The sequence below is a fragment of the Oenanthe melanoleuca genome, chromosome 5 (genome assembly GCF_029582105.1).
Source record: "Oenanthe melanoleuca isolate GR-GAL-2019-014 chromosome 5, OMel1.0, whole genome shotgun sequence".
Classification (NCBI taxonomy): domain Eukaryota; kingdom Metazoa; phylum Chordata; class Aves; order Passeriformes; family Muscicapidae; genus Oenanthe; species Oenanthe melanoleuca.
Window position 1 is genome coordinate 15,836,401 of NC_079339.1, and position 24,571 is coordinate 15,860,971.

Consider the following 24,571-nt stretch of genomic DNA (forward strand, 5'->3'; position numbering starts at 1 on the left):
TGAAGTAAATTTCAACTACATTTGGCAGCCAGATTATGAGCTCCCTGAGAACAGTCAGCTCTTGGTATCTGCTGTAGGATGGCTTAAAACAGGCCCCCAAGCCTGAGTCTTTGCTGATCATACTGAGCCTATTCCCCCTTGTAGAGACAGATCAAAGGATATTAAGTAAGGGTTTGGACCAACTCCCAAATCCTTGAAAAAGGAGAAGGCATTAAATAAAATACAAAACACCATTCCAGAGGGCTGTCATTGGAGTAGGTACTGGTTGTGCTTTATTTACAAAATCCAGAGATTTGTACACAGCAATCTACAGGACAGCATAGGGCTGGTATCATGAGGATAAGGGACATGCTCAGCAGGAATTGAAGATGCCAGCAAGGAGTCATCCATGTTCCACAGGGAACCTGCTTCCCCTTGCCTGAGGAAGCCACCAGACCCCTCCAGGAATAAAAGCAGCAGCAAGAGCCAATGCAGGCTGATGTGATTTTTGTTATCATTGAGGCATGAGAACACAAGTGATCGGTGAAGGAGGGAAGAGGAGACCTGCAGGGGTTCAGCACACCACTAAAGGCCATCCTGCCTGGTTCTTTACTTCCAGCGCCCACCAACCTTGCCCTTGGCTCCTGCCTTCTTGCTGCTACAATGCAGAAGGAAAGAAGAACATGTCAGCATGGAAGTAGTGAGGCTTTGTGGCCACTCTGCATTTCTGACTCTTAGATTAGGTTCCAGCTGCTTTCACTTCTCACATGTTGGGCACACCTGCCATTGACCATATCCTGAGAAAAATATTGTTGATATTATGGAAAAAGATTCCTCCTGGGACTCTCAGTATGAAAGGCAGGATATGCATGCCTGAAAGAGATGGACCCTTCCAGACTGCTGGATTATCAGGGTAGAAATCTAAGTGGTCTCCAAACTAAGTGTCAGGTCTATGCAGCCATAGACTTGCTATTTTCTGAATACAAATCTGCTGTGCTCTAGATTTTAGGATTTAGAGCTCTGTCTAGAGAAATTTGCTCAGTATGAGTGGAGGCAAAAAGCTGAACACTTAATGCAGCTGAACAGTAAATACAGCTAAGAAGTGCTTTACGCTAGAAAAGGCAGAGTGGCTATTTATATAATGAGAGCAAGAGCCTCCAAAACAATCCAAACAATTTTTTGGGCCTGCTCTCATATCAGTATTCTCGTCTCATTCATGGTATCTGGGGAATGGGGAGCTATACTCCCCACTCAAAGCACCTGAGGCAAACTCTCTTCAAGAGTTCTTGCACACAGAAGGGCAATCCTCCATGCAAGCCACTTACCTTCTGCCTGAGCAGCCTGAACTCAGGATGGGGCTAGGCAGGAAGTTAGTTGAGTTAGATTCTGCTCTAGTTCCCATTAGCAGCACCTTGGTTTGTGGGGCTTGGCACACCCCCAAACCCTTCCATCTCACACACACAGTGATGAGGCTGCTTCTTGAACCAAAGCACATGCAAGGTGGGGGCAGTTCTTTGACATGACATGACCAAGCACAAGGTGCTGGGGCCGTGCTGTCAACAGAGGCCTTTCCTCAGAACCACTCCAGGGAGAAGAAAAACATGGGGACAGTGCACCTGGGGAGATTTTTGTTGTGCTGCCCCATGGATTGGTTCAAGAGCACCAGCCATATTTACAGAAGGATGTAGCACAGTGACAGACACACACACGTAGTGGATACTTTACCTTTGACCAAGATAGGCTTGGTCTATTTGAAAAAAATGATGGATTACTTAAAAGAGAGCATGCACTTTCTGCTTATCCTGAATTAAGCTCTCTGTCCCTTTTGCCAGCCTTGCTGAAGGTTCAAAACCCAGTGTAGGAACTGCATAGCTCCTCAAACAAAGACAGAATCCTTTTATGTCCACAAGCACCTGTGATGTTTGATGTTACACCTAACCTTTACAGTGTGCTTAAGGAGATTTCATAAAGTCTGAAGCAGAAGACTCATTTGATCCTTGTATAACATGCTGGCAGGCACTGCCTTGGAATGAATGTGTTTAGGGTGGATAGAAATTTAAGCACACAGAAATCTCATTAGCTCTGGGCTTCTCAGTGCAACCTTTCCAAATGATGTCCTGAGAGAGCATCGTGTCTTTTGGGGGAACAGGCAGGCAGTGGCCTGTTGTGGGTGGTGTGGAAGCACCCTGCAGGAGCAGGAACAGCCACACAAACCATGGCAGCTGCACATTCTGCTGAGGTTTATCAGCCTACAGCTCTGTAGGGAAAAGACCACAGGAAGGTCAAACCTTGTGTTGGGTATTACAGACAGCCAAACCCCCAGTATTACATTCCTTTGAGAAGTCAGGGTGTCTTGGGGAAGTGGCAAGGCAGTAACTGGTCACTCCTGTCATCCAAAGATATCACCAAAGACCACTGCTTCATTCCTGGCATGACTTTGCCAAAAAGATAGAGACACAGAGAAGAGCAAACCCACCACTGGAGCGCTCTCCTTCCTTTCTGCCCTGCAGTTACTTCTCTGTGAGTGTCAGTTTTCTGCATGTTCTAACCCTCAAGCTGTGTCTACCCCGGGTATCTCATAAATCTATTAAAAATACCTAGAATAAAGATATTAGACTCAAAAAAGTAATGAAATAGCCTTGTGGTGAAAGAAAGTGGGAGAGATGATGAGTGAAAAGAACTCACAGCTGTAATCCCATTGTGTTAGTCTTGTTACACACCATTCTTCATAATCTTAGCAACCACTTGTTTATCCTTCATAAACAAGGGTTGTATTCCCTCAAGTATTCAAAGCACCTCATTCAGGTGTTTGAAAAACCAACACTAAGCAGAGGAAATTTTTGAAGGTATGGTGTGAAGAAACATGATTTTTTTCTTGTTAGGTGTTACATTCACTTCAGTTTCCCCTTCATTTTCTCTATGTGAGGCAGGATGGGAGCAGCCCTTCCATCTCTAGCCCCATTTCATTGCAACAAGAAAATGTCAGTGTTGAGGCTGAAGTGACACATTTGAACACTGAGAAGATATCCCCAAGCCAGGAGCTAGGAAAGGGATATAAATACTTACTGCTTCTGGGCCTGATCGATCCGGTTTCTGAGGGTGACAATCTGCAAACAACATACATGACCAGGGTTTTTAGAGACAAAGGAACCTTGTTCCCTCAAGGAGAGGAGGATTTTACCTGCTGAAGTGCTTGAAACAGGTTCCTGTAGTAGGAATTAACACTTCCTTTGAAAAAAAGCTCACCCATGGCTGAAGGACAAAAATGTTACTTCTTGGAAATAAATCTGCAAACCACCTTCACATGTCAAGGGATGGAAGATCTTGAATGTTATAACCCCTACTAGAAGTGTTTCTGCATATTGAAATCAATCTCCTATGAACTCACATGTCAAACTGCAGGCAGTTGAACTGGAATGAATGTCACCTTGGCCAACTGGAAAGCTCTTGGACAGCTCCATCACCTGAGTGTTTCAATCTCACCTTCTCACTCTTCCCTTACTCCTTTACATCAGGTGTTTTTGTAAACCCAAAGCTCTTCAGTGGTCTTTGGTTGGGGACCCCAAGAAGGGTAGATGGGTGTCACATTCTGCTGGAATACCTTTTGCTGGCTGGCAGAGGAGGAGGTAAGGAGCTTGCAGCACTCACCACTTTCCCCGCCACTCATTTAATAAGAGAAGATGACCTGATGCATAGGAAATCAAACACCTACCTTGCATGGATAAACACCTTATAGCCTGACTTAGAATTCAGTAGGCTTAGACTCATTACTGAAATCCTGGGACTCATGTACTGGAAAAGCCTAAAAGACACTAGGGTGTGATAGATCTGCTCTTTAGCCCTTTCATCTGCTCATTTTTAACCAAGTCAGTGTTCAACTTAGTTTTTCTGGACTGAAGAAATGCCCTTGCCAAGAGGTAAGCTTTGCTTTTGGCACAATTCAAAATTCTGCACTGGCCCTGCTGGTCCAAGAACTGATGACCCAAATTTTGAATGCGCTTGACATTTCCAGCGTGCAAAAAAAGAAAAATAGAAGTCACACATTCCAGTCGTCCCAAGAACTGGTTATTCCTGGCTCACGTCTTTCCATGGCAAACAGAAAAAAATATGAGACTGAAATGTTACTGGGAACAGGACAACACAAGCAAGGAAAGATCAACAGATCATTTGCTTTTGTACTTACTTGTGGAAGTTTTACTATTTAAATTGCTATTTTCCAACCAAGTATTTTTCCCAAGTGTTGAGGAGAACCAGTTGTCTTCAGTTTGACCCAAGCACTTAAAACTTACCTTCAGTCATAACCTTATGACTATGACTGTGACACTCACTCTCCAATGAAGCACTAAAGAGCAACAGACACTAGAGCTAAAGAACGGCTCTATTTCTGTGTCCCACTTCCTTCCTTTGTCTCTCCCTTGCATCCTTGCTTGCTCCTTCATTCTCTTTCCTATTTTCACTTACCTTTCTCCTCATTTTTTTCCTCCTGTCATCCTCCCTTTATTCTTCCACTTTTCCTCTCCCATCTTAGCTGTGCATTTTCCTTCTGCTTTGCTCATTCTTTGTACTTTGTCTCCTTGCTTTTCATCAGCAGGCACCCACCTCTTTGTTTATGCAGAGGTCTCATTACCATGGCATGTACCTCTCCCTGGCACTGCCTTATTTCCTGTTTTTCCCACTTGACCTATTATCCTTAAGCTATCCTTAGCCCTACCCAATATTTTGGATCTAGAAAACCATGTGGAGAAGCTTTCCAAACCTCATACATATATATTCACTATATACTGTAGTCCAAGCTATTACATGTGCATCCCTAAGCTTCTGCATGTACCCCAGGTGCATCAGGGTGATGCCCCCATGAACACAATACCTGGGTTTGGATAGGGAATTATTTTAGGATGCTCTCAGTAGACTGCATGCTCAGTTCTTTAAGCAAATTCCCATTGCCCTTTGACTCCCTAAATTACCACTTTTATGCTTTCAAAGAATGGAAAGGGAGAGAAAAAGGAAGTGAACGGAGAGACACAAGATCCATTTTTCTCTTTTCTCTCTGCACTTGGAGCCGAGTGCCAGCTCCTGTCTGGCTCCTGGCTCTGACCATGCTGCAGGCTCATGCATTTGGTAGCCTTTGCTGCTGCTGTTACACAGGCAAGTTCATTGTACTTACAACTTGGAAAGCTCCTGCAGCCTGCAACGCATTGTTAAAATCTAAGAGAGATTGAGATAGTTACATTGGTGCTGCTCACTGTCTGTCAGCATGTGTCTGTGTGACAGGGAATTAAAAGGAGACTGAGACAGAGAGAGATCCAGAAGGATTTCTCAGCCACTGAAACCTAGTGTGGGTGAGTGCTGCCCTATCCAGTGACTGTGTAAAGTGAACATGTCCACTTTCTGTTACCATATGACACTTCAGTCAGGTGCTCCTGTCTGGAGACAGTTTTCAGTGACTCCAGAGAGCTCAGTCCACAGGTAATCTGTCTGGGATGGAATAAAGCTTGCAACGTTCAAGTTTGAAATCAAAGATGGATCTAAGAAGATTACTTTGCAATGGAGTTGTGTGAACTGAGAGTTACTGAATTTTCAGGCTACAGTTACCTACAGATAAACAAGAATGAAAAATGTTTCAGGAGAGGGCAGGGTGTCCATTTTCCATTGGGATTGCCTTTCCATGGGGCACTGAAAACCTTAGAAGTTATCTATTCAATTTTTGCCTTAAACATGAAATCCAGTTCCAGTATGTATGTTAGGGGAATGCAGTTCCAAGCATTTTGCTGCATAAATATTGCAAAGGGTCATTGGAGACCCAAATCATGTCACAACATGACTTCTGCCAGAGGAGAGAGATTTTTACATTTTGGACCCAGTGCCATTAGCAAAATGGCCTCTCAACTCACCTCATATTTTTTCCTCTTGATCTGCTCTGTAAAGTCATACTTTTCAGTCTCCAGCTGATATAACCAGTCCCACAGCTCCTTAGCTTTGTCCCTGTATATTTATGGAGAAAGGAAGATGAAAGAAGCATATGACATCAGATATTTTTCCATGGTTTTCCCATCAATAATAATGAATTTTATTTAATGCCATTCACACATCTTCCTGTAAAACCCTCTCAGTTCTTGTAAAGCTACTCATCATTTTCAAGGTCACATTTTTCTCACCTTCAAATCTTTTAGATTTGCAGTCTTGCATGTGTCACACATTAACATAATTCCTCTAATTTGTCCTGTAACTGTCAATGAAAGATAAGACTGCAGTGGAATCAGGACTCTGAAGGTCACCCAGATAAGCAGAGCAGTTGCCATTGTGCAATCTCATCTGGGTTAAGGCTGAGGTGAGCTAACCTCATCTTTCAATCATGTAAATGTGTAAACTCCCACATGTGCAGTCCAGACTGCATCTGCTGACTGCTCTGCACCAGAGCTCTCAGCTCCCAAACCTCTGGCCCACATGGAGATCCTATTCATACCTCAGCAGCATTAACTCTCCCCTGGGAATGCTGCAGATACCAGCCTGTAGGCTTGTTAGCTAATCCCAGAGCTAGTCCTGTGAGCAGCTAATCCTAATTAGCAGGGGAGGCTAACAGAGCTATGCCAGGAGCCCAGCTAGAGGGCTACCAACACTTTCCTACATTCCCATTTCTCCTCTATTCTCCAGGTTAAGCAAGGGCACAACTTAAGTGTGTCCCATGATGAATTTCAAGGAGGGCCCCCTCCTCTACCTCATTTTATCACCAAAGAAGACTCCAATAAGACCAAATATCAGTGGATTGCATTCCATAAATTAGGATAAACGTGTTACCTCAGCTTGTCTTCATTGAGGTGGTCAATGTTCAAGGGCTTGCGCCTCTCTGCCAGGACCTTCTTCTTCGTCTCTCTAGCTGTTTGCTTCTTCCCTCTCTTCTGGTCAGCCTATTTTCAGAATATCAATTAACATCAGACTGCGGAAATTAAGCCTGAATGAAACAATTTCAACATTGGGCCATTTTTTCAATTTCTAATGAAGACTGTTCCCAGTCAACTTAATGTTTTCATATTTCCTTCATCAATCCACGATTTTTACCTTAGCCAGATAGCTGCTGTATGTTGCACCCATAGAGGACAGAGCCTTCTTCTTCTTCAGATCATCCTCAGCTTTTCTCTTGGCATCTTCTTCCTCTCTCCGTGCCTTTTCCTCCTGTGGAGTGCGACACACAAAACCAGTTACTCTAGGACAGACTCCCAGCAGCCAGCGTCAGCGCAGGGAATGTGAGCAGAGAAGCACATTCAGGAAAAGGAGCAACTCCTTCTCTTTGAGACAGTGGTCATTTCATCTCTGGACTGAGGCAGGCAGAACCTGTAGTTTTTTTGTCTCTAGAGATCTCTGCAGTTTGATGCAGAGGCAAGGAGAGGGAGGCAAAGAACTTACCGCAAGCCTCGCCTGGCGCTCCTTCTCCTTCTCAGCCCGGATTCTCTGCTGCTCTGCTCGTTCAGCTCTGCGCTTCTCCTGCAGGGACCATCATCATCATCATCACGGCTTTACCTGCCTCCACTCTCACACCCCACAACCAAAGCTTTGCTTCACTGAGTGTGAGCCACCTTCTCTCTTTCTAGAGCATGCAGAAGGGTCTCTTGTACAATTCTCAGATATAAAGCAAGGGGCTAAGACAGGGGACAGATGGGAGAGAAGTCATTTGTTGATGGCTTGAGCAGTATATGAGAGCACAGCTTTCTGTCAAAGTCTGACAGCAGTTTCAGCTTCTCATCTACAGATGATCTCTCCATCTAATACAGAGAAATGGAGTACAAGGACTCACAATCCTCTCCTTGAGGGCAACCAGCTCTTCCTCTTCCTTTCTTCTGGCTTCAAAGTGGCTGTCAATCAAGGCCTGCAGTTCAATCAGGTCTTTGTTCTGCCTTTTCTTTTGGATGTCCTAGAAAAGCAGGAAAATACATTAAGTCCATATTGCTCTAGTATTATGTCCTGGACATTCCCAGCACCCTGCATACACAGAGAAACAAAAGTAGAAAGTGTCTGCAGATTTCCATGGAAATCTATGGATTAACTTAAATGGCTGCTGGTGCAATCAGACACTCATTCATGCAACAGTCAGGAGCCCAGAAGTGCAAAGAATCCAAATCTCCCATTTCCCTGCACCATCTTTTATCCTGGGCTTTGCTTACACACCTATCTTTGCATATACTCTGCTGCCTTCTCCTGGCTTTGTAACACAAATCATACCTAGAAAATGTTCCTGCATTTTGGGCAAAGCAAATATTTCTGTGGAGGTTTTCAACACCAGAATTTCTTCATTTTTTTAGCAACTTTCTAGAAAGGTGTTTGAATGTCTAGTTTTTATTGTAATTTTAGCTAGTGTTTCTCAGCAACAGATGAGAGCCTGGAACTTTCAAGCCATTTGCAACAATGGGACAGGGGATCTGAGATCCCTGAAACACTTACTTTCTCCTCCTTATAATGGCTTCAAAAATTCAAGGAGATAAACAAAAAAAGAATATATGACTTTAGTTTAGTCACATTATCAGTGAATGCATTCAGATAGTTTCAGGGAGCAGAGAGTAGCCTTTTGCTGAAATCAAATGACAAATCAACCATACTTTTTCTTTGCCTTTACCCTCAGCAGTACCCAATACATGAGGAGTTATGTGGGTTTGCACTCATGTCTATTATCAGGTACCAAGGACAAACACAGCCAGTCTCAGGAATACTTACATCAAAATCTACTTTCTCACCCTCTGGTATTTTAGGAGCAGTTAGTCTGCAGAGAGTCAAAAACAAAACAAAAAAGAAGAAAAATAAAATATTCTCATTATAAAGAATAAGCAGCTTTTTAAATGGCCCATCCTGCTCTGCCCTGCCCTCTGGAACCATGCTGACAAGGAGGAATGTTGGTGGAGATAGAGAGGGGTGAAAGAGCACAGCAGTGGAAAATTACTCCAGAAAAGTCCCAAGAACCACTGTCCTTCCTGGAAGGTTGTGCAAGGCAGGGAGTTATCCCTAAAACCCCTCTTTATTCCCAATGCTTATGGTCATTCCCTACCACATGGAAAGGTGTTCTGTCCTGGGCAGGTGGCAGAGTGGGAAGGGAAGGTGCTGGGGCCCAGAGCCAGCAGGTCCACAGGACACCTCAGTAAATAAAGCTCAACTCAGCCCAGCCCAACATCTGCCACCCTTCCCACTGTCAGAATCCTGGATGGAGAGGGCTGTTCCCAGCCATGGCCTCTCACAGAGGATTCACTGTGCAGCTGCCTGTATTCTGGGGTGCTGTGAGACCTCTGCATCTCAGACAGCCCATGAATTCTCTGACTCTACCAGGAGCAGATCCTAGGGCCCAGGCCAGTATCTGCTGCTAGGGATGCTCTGAAGGCAGCAAACATCCTGGAAGGTGTGCAGGAACAAGCAGATGGATGTTGCATGACAGAGTTATATAGATAAAGGCTTCTAGTGGCCATTTGCCTAATGGAGAATCTAAGGGCTTCTGCTAAATCAGGAAAATGATCCCAAGGTTTTGAAACCCTGCCCATCACACTTACTTTATTCTGGGCTTCTCCTCTGTATTTGGAAGGATGTTGAAAAACAGGAAGGGAAAAAGAGGAAGAAAGTTAAAACAACAGAGATCACACCAGCTGCTAAAGTAAAAGGAGGGAAGGGAAATTTAATCATAAGGGAAACATACAGAGAAACTGGTTAGATCTCAAGCACTTCCAAAAGAAATACACACACTCACACACCCCTTTTGCTAGGAGTGAATCTATTTTTACCCTTGAAACAGAATTTGGCAGAAAAGAATCAGGAGATGGTACAAAACTCCCAAACATAGCATCTGGAAATCAGTGGTTTTGTGTAAATGCAAAATTATTTTTCTCAAACCATCCTGACCAAAGCTCTAAGGAGGCCAGCTGGGCTGGAGGGTAGAAGAAAAGGATGCCTTTTTCAATCAGCACCTCTTTTGTTAAAGTAACTTCAATCACAATATCACATCTCAGTGATAACAAAGCTTCACCAGTTTTGCCTCACATGGAGGCCAAAGGGGAAAACCTTTATGTCACACATTTTCTCCAGATTCACTGGCTTCCAAGGCATCTTAGGGCACGTGTCCCTGAGATATCTCAGTGCCATGGGGAAGATGCTTATTCTTCTGCACTGTGAGGTGCTCCTCAAACCCAGCTTGGAAAGGCCATCCTCTGTTTGCAAGCATCCTCTCCTGATCAGGTACATGCAGAATTCCCATGGGCATTAATGGGAATGATCTTTTCATCTCCAGGAGAAGCAGGCAGGCTAAACCATCACAGAGACTGCCAGCCTGGGGCCTCTGGCAGTGAGAATTGTTCCCTTCCAGCAAGTGACCTTTCCCTGGCCCTCAGACATGTGCTGGTCTTATGAGTTACTCACTTAACATTTGTGCTTGTGGTCAACTCCCCTCTCTGCTCTCTTTTTAAACCTTAATTAGTAACTCCAGCATAATGCCAGCAAGTTCAGTGCCATTACTCTCACAAACAGAAATAAATTAAACCTGTGTGTTTATTCTGGCCCATTCTCTCAGAGACCCAGGTTGCCTTTCATAACCACACACTACATTTGAACTTTCAGGGATGCTGATGGATTCTGTGGTACAAGACTCTCCCTGTGTTGGCTCAGTGGGAGGAACTGAGGTAAAAAAACCTCACAGCCTACTGAATCTGGTAAAAAAAAATAAACTGTAAAGCAAAAGTAAAAATAACCACTGCAGTAGTAAGTGCATGAACCCTGTTATCAATATCATAATACAGAAAGGTATTATATTTTTTTCAAATGCTTATTTGCATCCAGCAGTTTGGGGACTGATGGTGGAAATTTGGAATAGCAAACAGAAAAAAAATAGGAAAGTTAAATAATATAAGAGGGGAAAATAGCAAAAAAACTTGCACTGGAAAAAATTTATTGAGGCAATCAGATGCAAGGGTTTTGGATAACAAAAAAAATGAGAGAATGATTGGAAATGGGTTATTGAAATAATAAAAATATGTGAGAGACGTGTAAAAGAAATCAGAAATTGGTATTTCCTTTTTTTCACTCTTTCCCATACAAATTTTATTCATTACATTTTAGGGGATAAGCTTTCCTCGTTTACTGCAAGAACACTGCCTGCCAAAACATATCTCAGTTGAGGCCTCTAGATGCCAGAGCAATGCTAAGAAAACAAACAGCATGTAATTACAAATGTGTTTTAGACTGCTCCACTATAAAGGAAGTCCCAAATCACTCCTGAAGAAAAATACTATTAGCCAACAGCCTGCTTTTGTACTCCTCCACTTATTTTTTTATTTGGTTTGCTTTTCAGATAGCCAGAGAGCTTCTAAACATGTTAGCTAAATTGCCTTTTACCTGGAGAGAGGAAAAGTAATCATAATTAACCAGTCTATCAGGTATGTTATTTACACAGGATTCCCTTCCTTCATGATATACCCAGATAATTTTCACAGACATTCCTGTTTGGTTTAAAGCTGCCAGTTAGTAACACTTCAAAGAGAGGGGGGAAAAAAAGAGTAGTTGGGAAGTGACTGGTTTTGTTTGTTGACCTTGGTTGCCAGGATCGACACCTGTCTGTCAATAACTGTGTGAATTTGGTTTCAGCTGCCACCAAATCAGCACTCCAACAAACAATTGCAAAAGTGAAAAAAAAAATAAGGTTAGTTGTTCTTGAAATAAGAAATTGTAGTTAGAATTCTCAAAGGTACCTGCAGAAAACCAGAAAAAGGGGCATTTTATTAAAAATTAAACATTAAAAAAAAAAAATCTATCCTCTGCAGTGCATGACCCAGCCTTTGTCCATACTGTACAAAAGCAGTCCAGGGATGGGATTTATTTTGAAATGCCCCTTCTTTCAGGACACCAAATCGAGGAACTGGGCCAAAATTTGTTGACAAGCAGGAATTGTCATAGCAATTCCTGTTCCTGTGGTGGATTTTGACTGACATTCCAGTCATTCTGACTATGAACTATCATAGTCCCCACAAACAACCCTGCCAAAAGAAGGCAAGAGACTGCAAATCCAACTTCACTGCCCTGGTGATTAGAGTCTTTGAGTTTCTAGTTTCCAAAAGGCTTAGCACAGGGAGAGGATACACCACCAAAATACCACCAGCCCTGCTTTCTCCTGCCCAGACTATGAAATATTCACATGGTGCTCTCCTTCTCTGGGAATCCATCTGAACTGCCTTTATTTCACTCAGAAATCCCTAAACACCCTCCCTTAATCCCACTCCTCAGAAGCAACATATCTAATTCACACTGTGTCCTTGGGAAAAAAAAGGAAATCAATATGCTATTAAAAATAAAAGAATGAGAGAAAGAAAGACAGAGAGGGGCTCAGGAAGGTCCTCAGGGTATTTCCCTAAATTAAAAAAGAAGCCTGAAAAGCGAGCAAGAAAATTAAAACAAAAGAACAATAACAAAAAAAAAAAAAAAAAAATCTACAAAAGAAAAATGAAACAAAACAAGAAACACAGAAAATGCAGGGTGTTTTCAAGTGACATTGGGCTTTGTCTTTTGAAGCAGCTGCCTGGGTGTTCTAGGGGCTGGGGCAGTCAGGAAGAACCCAGTTACTTCAACAGCCTCTAAAACTCCATGAGAACTTTCTGTATGTTTAAACTGGCCAGGGAGGGGCTAAGTTATATTCTACAGGAGCAACACTGACCCTGCACACATTTAGGTTTGGTGCTTTCACAAGAGTCTTGTCCCTACTGGTGTGCTCCAGCACCCACTCAACCAAGTATTACAACCATCTGAATAGATGTTTGATGTTTAGCACAATTGAAAGTGCATGGCTTGAGCAGAAGTTTACACTTTTGCAGATTCAGGCCTGGAGCCCAGGACCACCTAAAGCTGTGTGAGGAATGCATGTCTATGCAGGGCTCAGCTCCATTTTCAAATATTCCACTGTGATTTAAGAGATTCTCTCCTGATCTTTTGGGGATAGAGACATTTTGCTGATGAGAGCTAAGACACAACAGATTCTGGCTAAAAGACAAGTTCAGAGCAAGCTTCTAGAGCTTGATTTTCACCATCTACTATCCTAATGAGGATGTAGAGGCTTCTCAATACCCTAATGACTCCCCAAGGGTGATTGGAGATGCACAGTGAGCGATTCTTTGCAGCAGAGATGTTTTGGCCCAGTTCCTGAGTTTAAAATAAAGTGAGGAACAAAAACAGACACATAAAAGAGAGTGAGATGTTAGAAAGATGACTTTGTTGTCCTAAGACAACACTGAGCTACCATCATTGTATTCGCCTTCTTCATTGGCTGTAGGTTGAAGGACAAAAGAAAAAGAAAAGTACAGTAGTCAATCCACAACATCAGTGTTCTAAGAGCACCTGTCCCCACTCCCTCCCTGTATGCTGGGAACCTTGGACTCTCCAGAGATGGAACAAGAAGAAAAAACCCCTTTTTGGTGATTTGATTTAGCTAACAAACAGCCTTTCTTCATGTTCATTGAAATCCATCTAGAGAGATCATTTCCCTCCCATACTCTGCTCTCTCTTGAACAGTGTCAGTGTTTTTGACACTGTTTCCCCAGCACTGAAAGAGAAAAAGGATGAGGGTCTGTAGGTACATCACATACCTTCCTCATGAGCTTCCTCTGCTGTTGTCATGGTGCAAGCAGTGATGGAAAGACAGAAAATAGAAAAAAAAAAAAAAACAGAACAGTTATTTAAAGCTCTTGAAATCCTGAGAAAGAGACCAGAGAATGCATGAGGGGAGTGAAAAAATAAAGGATTAGTGAACTAAGGCAGGGAGAAAACTGGAGAGACTGTCAGGACTTAAAAATGCTGTAATGTTAAAGTAGCAGTAAGCATGGAGGTTAAATGAGAAGAGCACTGCAAATGAGAATTGTGCTTAATGTTTGTTTCTTGTTTTCTTCTCTTCTACCAGCCCAGGACTCCTGTTCTCTCCCTCTCTCACACACATACACACTCCTGAGTTGCACCTAGGTGGAGTAAACCAGAAGTCATGTCACATACCTGGCTCATGAACTTCAGGTGTGAAGTGTCATGGAAAAAGTTGCGATGGAAAGCAAGAGAATGAGAACAAGAAACCTGTTATTTCACACACCAAAAGAGCTTTTGAGCCAATGGGGAGGAGGGACAGAGAGGAAAAGGGGAGCCAAGAAGGAAGTCAAGAAGTCAACAGGTAAAATAGTTACATTTGAAATAACACATGAAGAGAAGTCACAGAACAGGAAAGGTAAAAGAGGCAGATTGATGATAATAGTGCAGTGCCTAAAAAACCCTTCTAATCATCATATGGCATAAAGCACAACCTGACAGCACAGTGTACTGAGGTTTACCTTGATTGGAAATATGCACATGAACATAGGCAGCACTCTCAAAGCACCATTAGACCCATCCTTTACTACAGCAGTATTTCAGCCATTGGAAATAAACAGTGTGGTTCAGAAACCTGCTGAAATACCTGCCATAACTCATCATCAACGTTCAGCTAACTTCCAAAGAAGCTCAGTTCCCTTCTAGATCTATGGCTCAGGCCATTTTCTTCCTTGAAGACAACATTGATGTCCATATAAATGTACTGCTGCTCTTCAAATCCATTTGCAATGTAAAATTACAAACGGATTACTTCATAGGAAGAAAAGGTTCATTAGAAGTCTGTGCAGGTCTACATGTCAATCTTCTGGGTTTTGGCAAAGCAGGAATAGATCAGCAGTGTGAATTTGCAGGGCAGATTTTACTTTTCAGCCATACACACACACACATCACCAAATATTTTGCAAAGCAGGCATCAAAAAAATCACAAACTCTCACAGTGTTTATATTCCCCATATACAGTCAATGGGTCAAATTCTGCCCTGAGATTTGAAATATATCCTCCCTTACAGGAAAAAACATTCATTCTCATTTCACAGGGCAGAATTTAATGCATTCCACAAGGAGACTTTTTGCTGAGCTCCCCTTTCACAATAGTACATGTGTGTTCTCCCAGTTTCTAGTGAAATTTTCATGCAACGAGTAAGTTTCCTCCTCCTTACTGCTGATTACACATAACTGAAAAAAAAAAAATTAAACTAAAATAGAACCACCCCAAAGGCATGCAAGTTATAATCCATCCTTAAATGATCAGTTGTTATCCCCTGCCAACTTGTGTTCACTTCTCACACACACCATCCCAGCAGACAGACACCAGGGAGTTTAGAAGTTAAATCACATACCTGGAGGGGGGGCTTCATTTAGTAGGATGTGTCAGGGGAAAAACACAGGAAAGGAAGATAAAATAATTAGAAATAAGTTATGCAGGAAGGGATCACCTCAAACTTTGGTAAGACTGGGTTGGTGAAGTATAATTTGCAGACCAAGTTATAGGGATGGACTGTTAATAAGAGTGGGAAAAGGAGTGTAATTACAGTGAGGTATGAAGTAGATAGGAAGGAGATGCCATAGAAACAAAAGATAAAGGGAATTTGAATGTTGATGATTTGCAATAGTTTAAATCATGCAAATTTATATACCATGGGCAAGTGTAATAACACTTAAATCCTTAAATTTGAAAGAAAACATACCCAAGAGAGTTTTACAAGCATTTAGTGCTACCTAGGTTTTAGCTGCCCTTTTAGCTATCAGAGCTGGCATGAGGATGTGAGAGTTGCTGAGGGAAACAAAAGCATTGTTTGGATGTATCCCTATGCCTGCATCTGAAGCTCCACCATCTAAGAATCTCTGCTGGCAGATTCCAGGCTCAGCTCTGCAGAACTGGCAATATTTGTGTCTGCACAGAGCTTTTCTTTGCTGCAAAGGACTAGAACTGCTTGAGTTTGTGTGCCAGGATCCTGCTGCAGTCCACTCCCTGCAAGTGTAAGCAGCTTGGGTTTCTGCAGCTCAGGTACCTGTCGAGGCTAAAAGTTTTCAGGGACACTAAAAAAGCTTGCTCTAAGCTTCTCAGATGGTGATTCTTCAGTTACAAACAATATTTTGTAATTTTCCTATAGGGAAAATAAGTTTTAGAGAATTTCAAGGATGGATTGATTCTTCATGATTCTGGCATTCTTCAACACCTTCAAATTCCTATGTACAGGAATACTTCAGATTAATACATAGGAATTTAGATGTCACAAACATAAGCTTGGTTAGATGGAAAGAGTCAAGAGAAAAATGAAATAATTAGAGCAAGAATTCCACAACAGCAACAACTGTGACTTGTGCAGGCCAAAGCTGTGACTTAGAAGATGTGGTAGGCAAAGACAGCATTAATAACAGAGAAACTAAATAATCATGCAGTTACATAAAAAGCTGGGACAATCTGCTTCTGACATACAAGTTTTTTGTTAAGCTTGTTATATTTACATTGTGTTTTGATTTTATTGTGCTTTATGTTAGAGGGGAAAGGAAGCATGGGGAGGCTGTGGTTATGGTTTTATTGTTTATCATATTATGTTAATACCTTGTGTTCTGGACAAATTTCAAGCTCACACATGTGTCAGTGCTAGAGAACCAGCTCTTAAGTAGTGAGTAGCAGTTCAATAAATATCATGGAAAAGAGGTAAAGAGGCAAGCAAAGCAGCTGTGATGGAAGCAATGACCTATAGCTTGTGCAAATCAAAGTCAGAAAAACCTTAGGTGCAGATTAAGAGACAAAAATGAATATGATTAAAAAGAGAATGCGAAACAAGAAGCGATGAGAACAGGAGGGATATGAGAAGCAGTACAGAGATGAATGTTGAAGTATTAAGTCATGTAGAAATCAATCAGCTTTCACCTCTCCAGCCTTGGCAGAAGCATCAATCTGCTCTGAACTAAGAGGCTGGTCTCCCTCTGCGGACAGCAGAGCGAAATGGCTGGGGTGGGAGGCTGCTGAGATGTGACTGCTTTAATAAAGCTACTCCAAATGGCACACAATAACTTCCACAGACAGTTTAGAGGACACTGCAAGTTCAGCTTCTGCTTTTCCAGGTCATAAACATCCTAACGTTCCCATACGCACTGCGAGGATGGCTCCGAGTCCGGCAAGCGCCTGTTATTACAGCTCATACATTGAGATGTTGGTCTACAAAAAATTACTACATTTTTCATGCAGCAGTTAGCTTTCTCCTCATTATTATCATCACAGAGTGATGAGGAAATTATTACTGGTCAAAGGTGAGAGGAAGCTGCAAGTTACAGTTTATCGTTAATATTTGATTTTTATGTTTACTTCCAGCATCTTTGAATTCCTGAGTATAATACTAGAGTTACTGTTAAAATTTTCCAACATAAATCATCATTTCAATTAAATTGCAGTATTTAAAACTCACATAGATTTAGCTGAGATTTTGGTTTAAAAAATAGAAACATTTCACAACCATAAAGATTGCAGAGATAGTAACATCTCTGGAACAAAACTTTCCCACTTTTTGCCTTGTGGCATCTTCTTATTCCAGATTTGTTCTTGCATTACACTATGTATACCACACATTATCCATAAAGGCAATGCTTCAGAAGCATCTAAAATAGAATTTTAATTTCAAAATTTGGAAATCTTCCATAAAGGAGAGAGGGCGAAAAGAAAGTTGGAACAAAATGTTTTAACTAAATAAAAACCATAATTTTCAAAAGCTGTCAACAAAGTGTTCCTCTCTTTTTTTTCTTTTTTTTCTTTTTTTTTTTTCAGTGGATTGGAAAGTTTCCGTTTCATCCCAATTCAGCACATGACCCAATTGTGAAATTTCCAAGTGGAATAGAATTTCCAGCACACAATAACCCTTCAGATTGATGCAGAGGAATTCAGAAGTCACATACCTGGTTCATGGACTTCTTTAAAAGGGAAGTATCAGGGAAGGAGATGCAAAGAAACATAAGAGAATTAGAGCAGGAAACAGAGGATAATTATAAACCTTTACACTTTCCTTAGCCAAGGTGGTGGAGGGAGGGTTAAAGGGGTAAAAACCATTAATAAGATTAAATGAGAAATAGAGGGCACATGTGAATGTCAATTAGAATTGTGGAGAGGAAGGGTTCTTTGGATATAAAAATGCAGATGCCCAACATATATATTCATAATGTTATAAATCAAATGCCACTGGTAGCCTTTGGCTGACAAAAACATGACTTGTATTTAAAGTCAGTCCATTACCCATGAGTGTGAATGTGCAAAAAGGATACAGACAACCTGCTCTTATTCATGTGCATAGAAATCCCAGCCACTGTGGAAATCAATGAGCTCTGAGGAGCTGGCATTGATTTCCTTGGCACCCAGGATTTCACCACTGGTGTGTGAGGCTGCACACCAGTGTGGGAGGGTGAGTATGAGCATATTCCTGCTCTACAACCTGCAGGATAAAGCATCCCATGGAAGCCTGGCTGGGCAAGCAGAAGGGCAATTGAAAGGTAAATGGGTTTGGGCTGCCAGGCTGATGCTTTAAGAAGCATGACCCTCTATTTTGCCAATCACAGAGATTGTCTTACCAGATCCAGACCTTAAATCCAGTTATGAAAATCAAGTAAAAATGCAACCCTGCCACCCCTGTTTTTCCATAATGCACATTAACCCAGAAACACCCCAACAGTTATGGGAAAAGCACACACTACATCTGATCTCAAATATGCTCCAACCAAAATGACCCCACTTAGCCCAATCCTTACCCCAACAGTAAAAATTCGGTATGGCACCATGTCATTTGTTGAAACACTCTGACTTTGGGTGCAAGTCTGCCCACATCTCCATACACTACTGCAAAAGGCAGTTGTGTCTCTGTGCAGTGGCAGAGGAGCTGGGGAGGAGGGGCACCCTACTGAGGGACAGAGCATGGCCCCAGGACAAGCTGTGCCACCTCTAACCCTGGGGCATGGCACAGAGGAAATGGATGGAGAAACACTATCCCCGTACCAACTGGTGTCCATAGGAATAGCCTGGCTAGAGACATCAGGAGCTGGGGAATACATAAGCAGTGCCCAGCCTGAGCCTCAGGCACTGTTTCCAAACAGCAGTTAGTATTTATTGCTCATCACACCCTGATCCTACGAGAGCAAAGCAACCCGTGCAGAGGATATTTTTTGCATCGGCTCATCTTCAACCACCTCCAGAATTCCTGCACGAGTTACTGCTCCAGACAGAAACAGAGGAATTCACAAGTCATGGCACATACCTTCCTCATGAGCTTTAGCATGTGGGAAGAGCCACAGAGCAAAATGCAAAGGGAGATGAGAGCGTTAGAAACATCACAACAACTTTCCACTTGGGTGAAATGGAGGGGGAGGGAAAGACTAAGAATATGTTGCAAGGAAATAGAATGAGTATGGATACCAAAAGCAGTACTGGAAGTGAGGGTGCAAATGGTTGTGAGATATTAAAAACATAAAGCTGATTTAAGCAGCCATATCAGATGACATTTGTCTTGTACAGCCATTCCTGCAGCCAAGTGGATTTACAACCTGAGGCCAGCAGGGCTTGGGTGGCTGCAAGTACTGCCATGAAACAGTGGCCTAGAAACTCCATTATATGATCAGGAATACCATCTTTAATCATTTGCAAAGCTAAAGCATCAAATTTGTCACCATTTGCTCTATACCACAGGGTTTAAGCTGGAAAAAAGACGTGTGGAAAGGCTACTGTAAGAATGTCAGGCAATCATGGGCATTTCTGCACAGTCTGCAGGCCAGATCCACCCCAAATGGGCAAAATAAGCTTGCCAAGGAGACCCAACCAATCTCAGAGTAAAGGCTTTTCAACATTCATCCTTTTAAGAGGTTTACATTTCCCAGCACTTTTCAAGCTTTTTTTTTCATGCAACAATTACCAAGCACATCGACAGTGCACTCAATGTCAAGACAGAACATGAAGGCAGACAGTACAAAAAACAAAGTGGTGGCAAGTTTTAGTCTATATTAATGTGCCTATTTATAACTCCTGTTTTCTTTTGCCATCCTTTGTTTGCTGGCTAAGCCAGAGCTTCCTCTGAAAGACAAAAATTCAGGAGTCGTGCCACATACCTTCCTCCTGAGCTTCTTTAGGTGTGAAGAGCCACGGGACAGGATGCAAAGGAACATTAGGAAAAATAGATTGTTACAAGAGCTGAAATAGGCTGAAAATTCTACTCAGAGGGAAAGGTTTTATCCCAGTAAAGGAGGTGCAAATGGCCAGGAGGGGAAAGGAATTTGAGGCACTTGTGGCTGGGAAAAAAACTTCACCATGTGAAGGGAAGAAAAAAAATATATTGTGCAGGGAAAATCTCACAATAAATTCAAATATCATGTGCTGGGATTTTTCTCTAGTTCCAGTTTTAGAGGACAGCTTCTGCCCTTGCCCAGATGGGCTTTATGGTGAGCCCTGCACAGAGCAGGGGTTTGCACTGAGCTAACTCTGCCAGACCTTGCACTGAGATGATTCCTGTGTGTTGGCCACTGGCAGAGCCCATCACAGAGGGGACATGGACAGCAAAGACAGCAGAAGCAAAAAGGCAAAGTGGCTGGAACTGCTCCTTATTCACCACCCTTGAGTCCCCACCACCACCACCAAGAAGACAGCAGGGAGCATTTGGGAAGGTAATGGCACGTACCTGCTGGTGGAGCTTCATCAGTGGGATGTGGCAGGAAGCAAAGGCAATGAGATGGAAAACGAGAACAGTTAGACTAAAGAGTGTGTGGATGCAACAGAGGGTTAAAGAAAAAAAAAATAAAAGCACAGGATGTATGAAATAAGGAGCAGAGGAACAAATGGAGACAGGTGACCAGAGCACACAGATACAAGAAATGTAAAACCACCTGGACCTGGATGCTGTAAAAACTCTGCAAACTGCTCACAGTGGGTCTATTGTGGCACTACAAACAGGTTTACCCCTGTTTAAAATATGCCTATAGCACCAAGCTTTGCAAATGTGGAACCAACACACCCTTTGGCTCCTTGCACCTGGAGCACCACATCCCAAACCTCTTGAGTGCAAAGGGTGAATTTCTGTTCCAGCCCCTCTTCCCAATGCTGTGTGCAATGTGGGGAGCCAGCTGGGGTCACTCAGCAGCATCTACATGGTTATAATTCTGCAGAATTATGTATATTATATATCATATGATATATCATAGCTTATAAACTTATATATGATATATTTTATATATAATATGACATATTATAGCAGATGTACAATATAACATAGGGCTAAGCACATATGTTACCACTGATGGATTTTGACTTCAAAATCCATCTGACCATGATGTGCCAAGCTATGTAGGAGAAACCAGTTGATACCTGATAGAAACCTTTCTAGCCAGACCCCAGTTATTCCATGGCACAGAGATACCAAGGGCTAAAAATCAGCCTCAGAGCATGTTGTGTCTTGGATGAAGGGATGGTATCCACGTTTTCTGTGCTGCTTCCTCCCCAAAACTGGAGCAGAGGTGTCTGCACAGATACTCAGGGATGTGGGGTACCCTCAATGGAATTTGTGCAAGGGACAAGAAAAGCCTTCTGTCTGCAGATAGTTTGTCCCAGCATCTTTCTCTTGCCTCTTGCTTTCTTCTACCACCTTGCAAAATCGAGGTGCACACCAGCACCAAGCCCTGCTGCAGGAACCAGCAGGGCTGAGATGCTGCTTCCTTCACCTACCTTCCTCCTGAGCCTCTTCTGTGGGTGGGAAACGTCACACAGCAAAAGAAATGGGAGGAGAAAAATTAAAACAGAAAATATGTTATTGGAACATTCCTGAGGTTTGCCAAGCTCCCAGGCCCTTATGGGTAAGAATGATGGAATTACAATGATGGAATTACAGGGTGAGAGAGAATTAAAAATAACATTTTTATGGGCAAGTTATGGGGTTATAAATGTTACTGAAATATGGGAATATGACCACAAGTGAAAACCACATAAAAAGGCATCCAATATGTTATTCTTTATTAGAGCTGGCTAAAATACCCTAAAACCAACTTTTGGTGAATTTTAACCAAAAATAAAACTGCTGCATTTCTTTTGCTTTACATTTTTTTTCTCATATGGTGAAAATTTTTCACCAACATTTATCAACTTTTGAAATTTCAAACAAAGTAATTCTTGAATTTTACCAGATGAATATAAACTTTGCATGGTGTCTCCCTCCCTTTAAAATATTCATTTTGACACCACTGTGCCAAAAATAAGTCAAGCAGTTCAGTAAAAAAGGTAGAACAAATATATATATATGCTTGTTTTCATACACATATATGCATGTACACATATATACGTATATATAAAAATTATTTATGTGTGTATATTATATACATTTTTAATGTATATATATATATCTCAATGTATTTTATTTCTTTCATATATATATAAATGTTTTGGTTTAGTTTTTTTAAACAAATAAAACAGGCCAAATTTCCCACCAGCTCAATAAACAACATCAATGCCCATTATGGCATTGATGTCTGTGACTCAAGAGAGAGTTCTGGGCACTGGGTGTGAACCATTTGATCTGGATTTCTTTACACACATTCTCCCTCCACACTGAGAGAGAAAGGAAGCAGAAGCCATGTCACATACCTTCTTCCTGAGCTTCAGGTGGCAAGTGTCATGGAACAAAAGCAGCAGCAGCAAGCAGGAAAATGAAAACAGAAAACTGTTAGAAACTGGTGCTGGGGTGAGCTAAGGCCTGGAGGAAAAAGGTGGTTAGAAAGTGATGGAGAAAAGTTACATGGAAAAGAAATGGATGACATGAGAAAGAGACACAAAGGTCAAGCAAAAGTATGGAGCAAAGAGAAGATACACCTCAGAGGAGCCAGTCATGCAGATTAAGAAGAAATTGAAAGTCACCTGCCTATTAATTTCATATCAGTCATTAAATACTTGAAAACAAAAAGTAGACAGTTAGGGAAGAAAGGAGAAAGGCAAGAAATGCTTTTCCTTTAAAGAAGGCTTGTCTAGGAGCAACACCCTTTGCTTGCTCTTTTGACATTTGACAAGACATGAAGGATGGAGCATGAAGAATGGCTTCACCTTCCTGGCTCTGGCACTCCATGCAGGACAAGAGAGACAGATGATGGCTGAAGGCAGCTCTCCAACCTATTTGGTGTCTCTTTTGTTTTTTATTTTGACCCCTTGGTCCCTTCAGAAGCAATGCCAGGGGAAATAGTTACTGAGGGATAATGTACCTTATAGCAGAAACTACTCTCACCATGGCCACAGTTGCACCTCTGCTCCCACCACCACTGATGGGAATTTGCCTGTTGCAGCAACTTGGAGGAATCCATGACAAAAGAAAAACAAAACAAACCAAAAAAACAAAAAACCCAAACCAAACAAAAAAAGCTGCTGTGTATAAATCCCCCAAATGGGCATTGCTCCACAGGGACAACTCCCTGTCTCTGAGCTGGTCTCATACCCTCCATGTGCAAACAATCCATCTCCAGGAAAGGGTTTTCCTTTCAACCCCTTAGAAGATGCCTTAGACACTAAGGGCAGATCCTGGGAGAAATTCCAAGAGTTTGGCCCTTAGGTCTGTTCCAGACACCTTGGGAAAATGAAGGACAACAACTGGCAGCTACACTTGCCTGAACTGAAGCCAGTGTGTCAGAAGTGCCCAGCAAAGACAGTGATACATCTCCAAAATAATCTCCCTGCTGCCTTCAAAAGGTGAAACAACTTGGGTGAGAAGGGTTTTCTCATGCTCCATCTTTCCAGATCAGCACTCTGTCTCTCACAGCTTGTCAAATCACATTTTGCCAGCTAAAGGCATGGTAGGAAACTTCATCTTTGCCAGCTGGTTCTCTGCCTTGCCTTTTCTATCCTCAGCAGTGCCCTGTCAGCTGCTCCTCAGGAGCTGGACAACCTGCTCGTCTTTGCAATTTCAAAATTTAAACTCAGTCTGTGGACACTGCCAAAATGAGAATGGCAGGATTTCACCAATGATACCTTATGGGGGCTTTGCATCAGTCCCTGCTCTAAAAAGTTCCAAGTTTATGGACTGATTAGCCCCCCAGCTTTTTCACCATCCCCTCATACAAATACTCCATTTCACTGTAACATTAAGGCTCTGCCTTAACATTAATCACAGCCCCCCAAAAATTGATTGTTTCTTTTTGTTTTCCAACTGGTTTACTGATCAAGTGTTTCAGATTGCCTTTAGCAGCAAGCACCAAAGAGAAGGGTGAAATGTAGACAAGAGAAAAGCAGGACCAAGAATCAAAGAAAGAGAAATTACGTTCCACTTTTTTTGTTACCTTCTTCTTCGTACTCCTCTGCATTGGAATGGGAGAGGGGGGAAAAAAGCAGACAAATCAACCATCAGCCTTGACACATCAGTAGGACATTACCCATGGCAGAGCCCCCTGTGCTCACAGGGATGCCGGGCAAGATGGTTTCTGAGAGGCCACTTGCAAACCAGCAAGTCAAATAACAGATTAAATTACTTTAAAAATAAAAAAGAATAGTTATAAAAGGGGAAGAAGATGATAAAGTATTGATTTTTTCCTTGGGCAATGGAAACTCAAGTATTACTAGGGAGAAGGTAGCAGAGAGGGCCTCTAAATATAAGAAAACTGTCTATGTATATTGCTTATAAATATTGTGGGGATTTATATTCTAGAAACAGAATATATTACACATACAGAAGCTTCAAAATTAAATTGCCAGCAGATGGCAGTGCCCCTACAAAAACTAGCAGCATCCCTC

The 24,571-nt window shown here is 42.1% G+C and overlaps 1 protein-coding gene across 1 annotated transcript; it reads right to left on the reverse strand.

Annotated features, from left to right (window-relative positions):
* Positions 1–249: 249 nt before the first annotated feature.
* On the reverse strand, positions 250–24,217 carry TNNT3 (troponin T3, fast skeletal type). The gene is made up of 14 exons (XM_056492400.1): positions 24,214–24,217; positions 24,121–24,138; positions 21,533–21,550; positions 13,972–13,983; positions 13,572–13,592; positions 9,504–9,522; positions 8,683–8,728; positions 7,769–7,885; positions 7,381–7,458; positions 7,036–7,149; positions 6,775–6,884; positions 5,871–5,961; positions 3,046–3,086; positions 250–637 (listed from the first exon to the last, which is right to left on the reverse strand). Exons 1-14 carry the CDS (start codon positions 24,215–24,217, stop codon positions 589–591), a joined length of 738 nt encoding a protein of 245 aa, XP_056348375.1. The 3' UTR covers positions 250–588.
* Between the last annotated feature and the right edge of the window lie 354 nt (positions 24,218–24,571).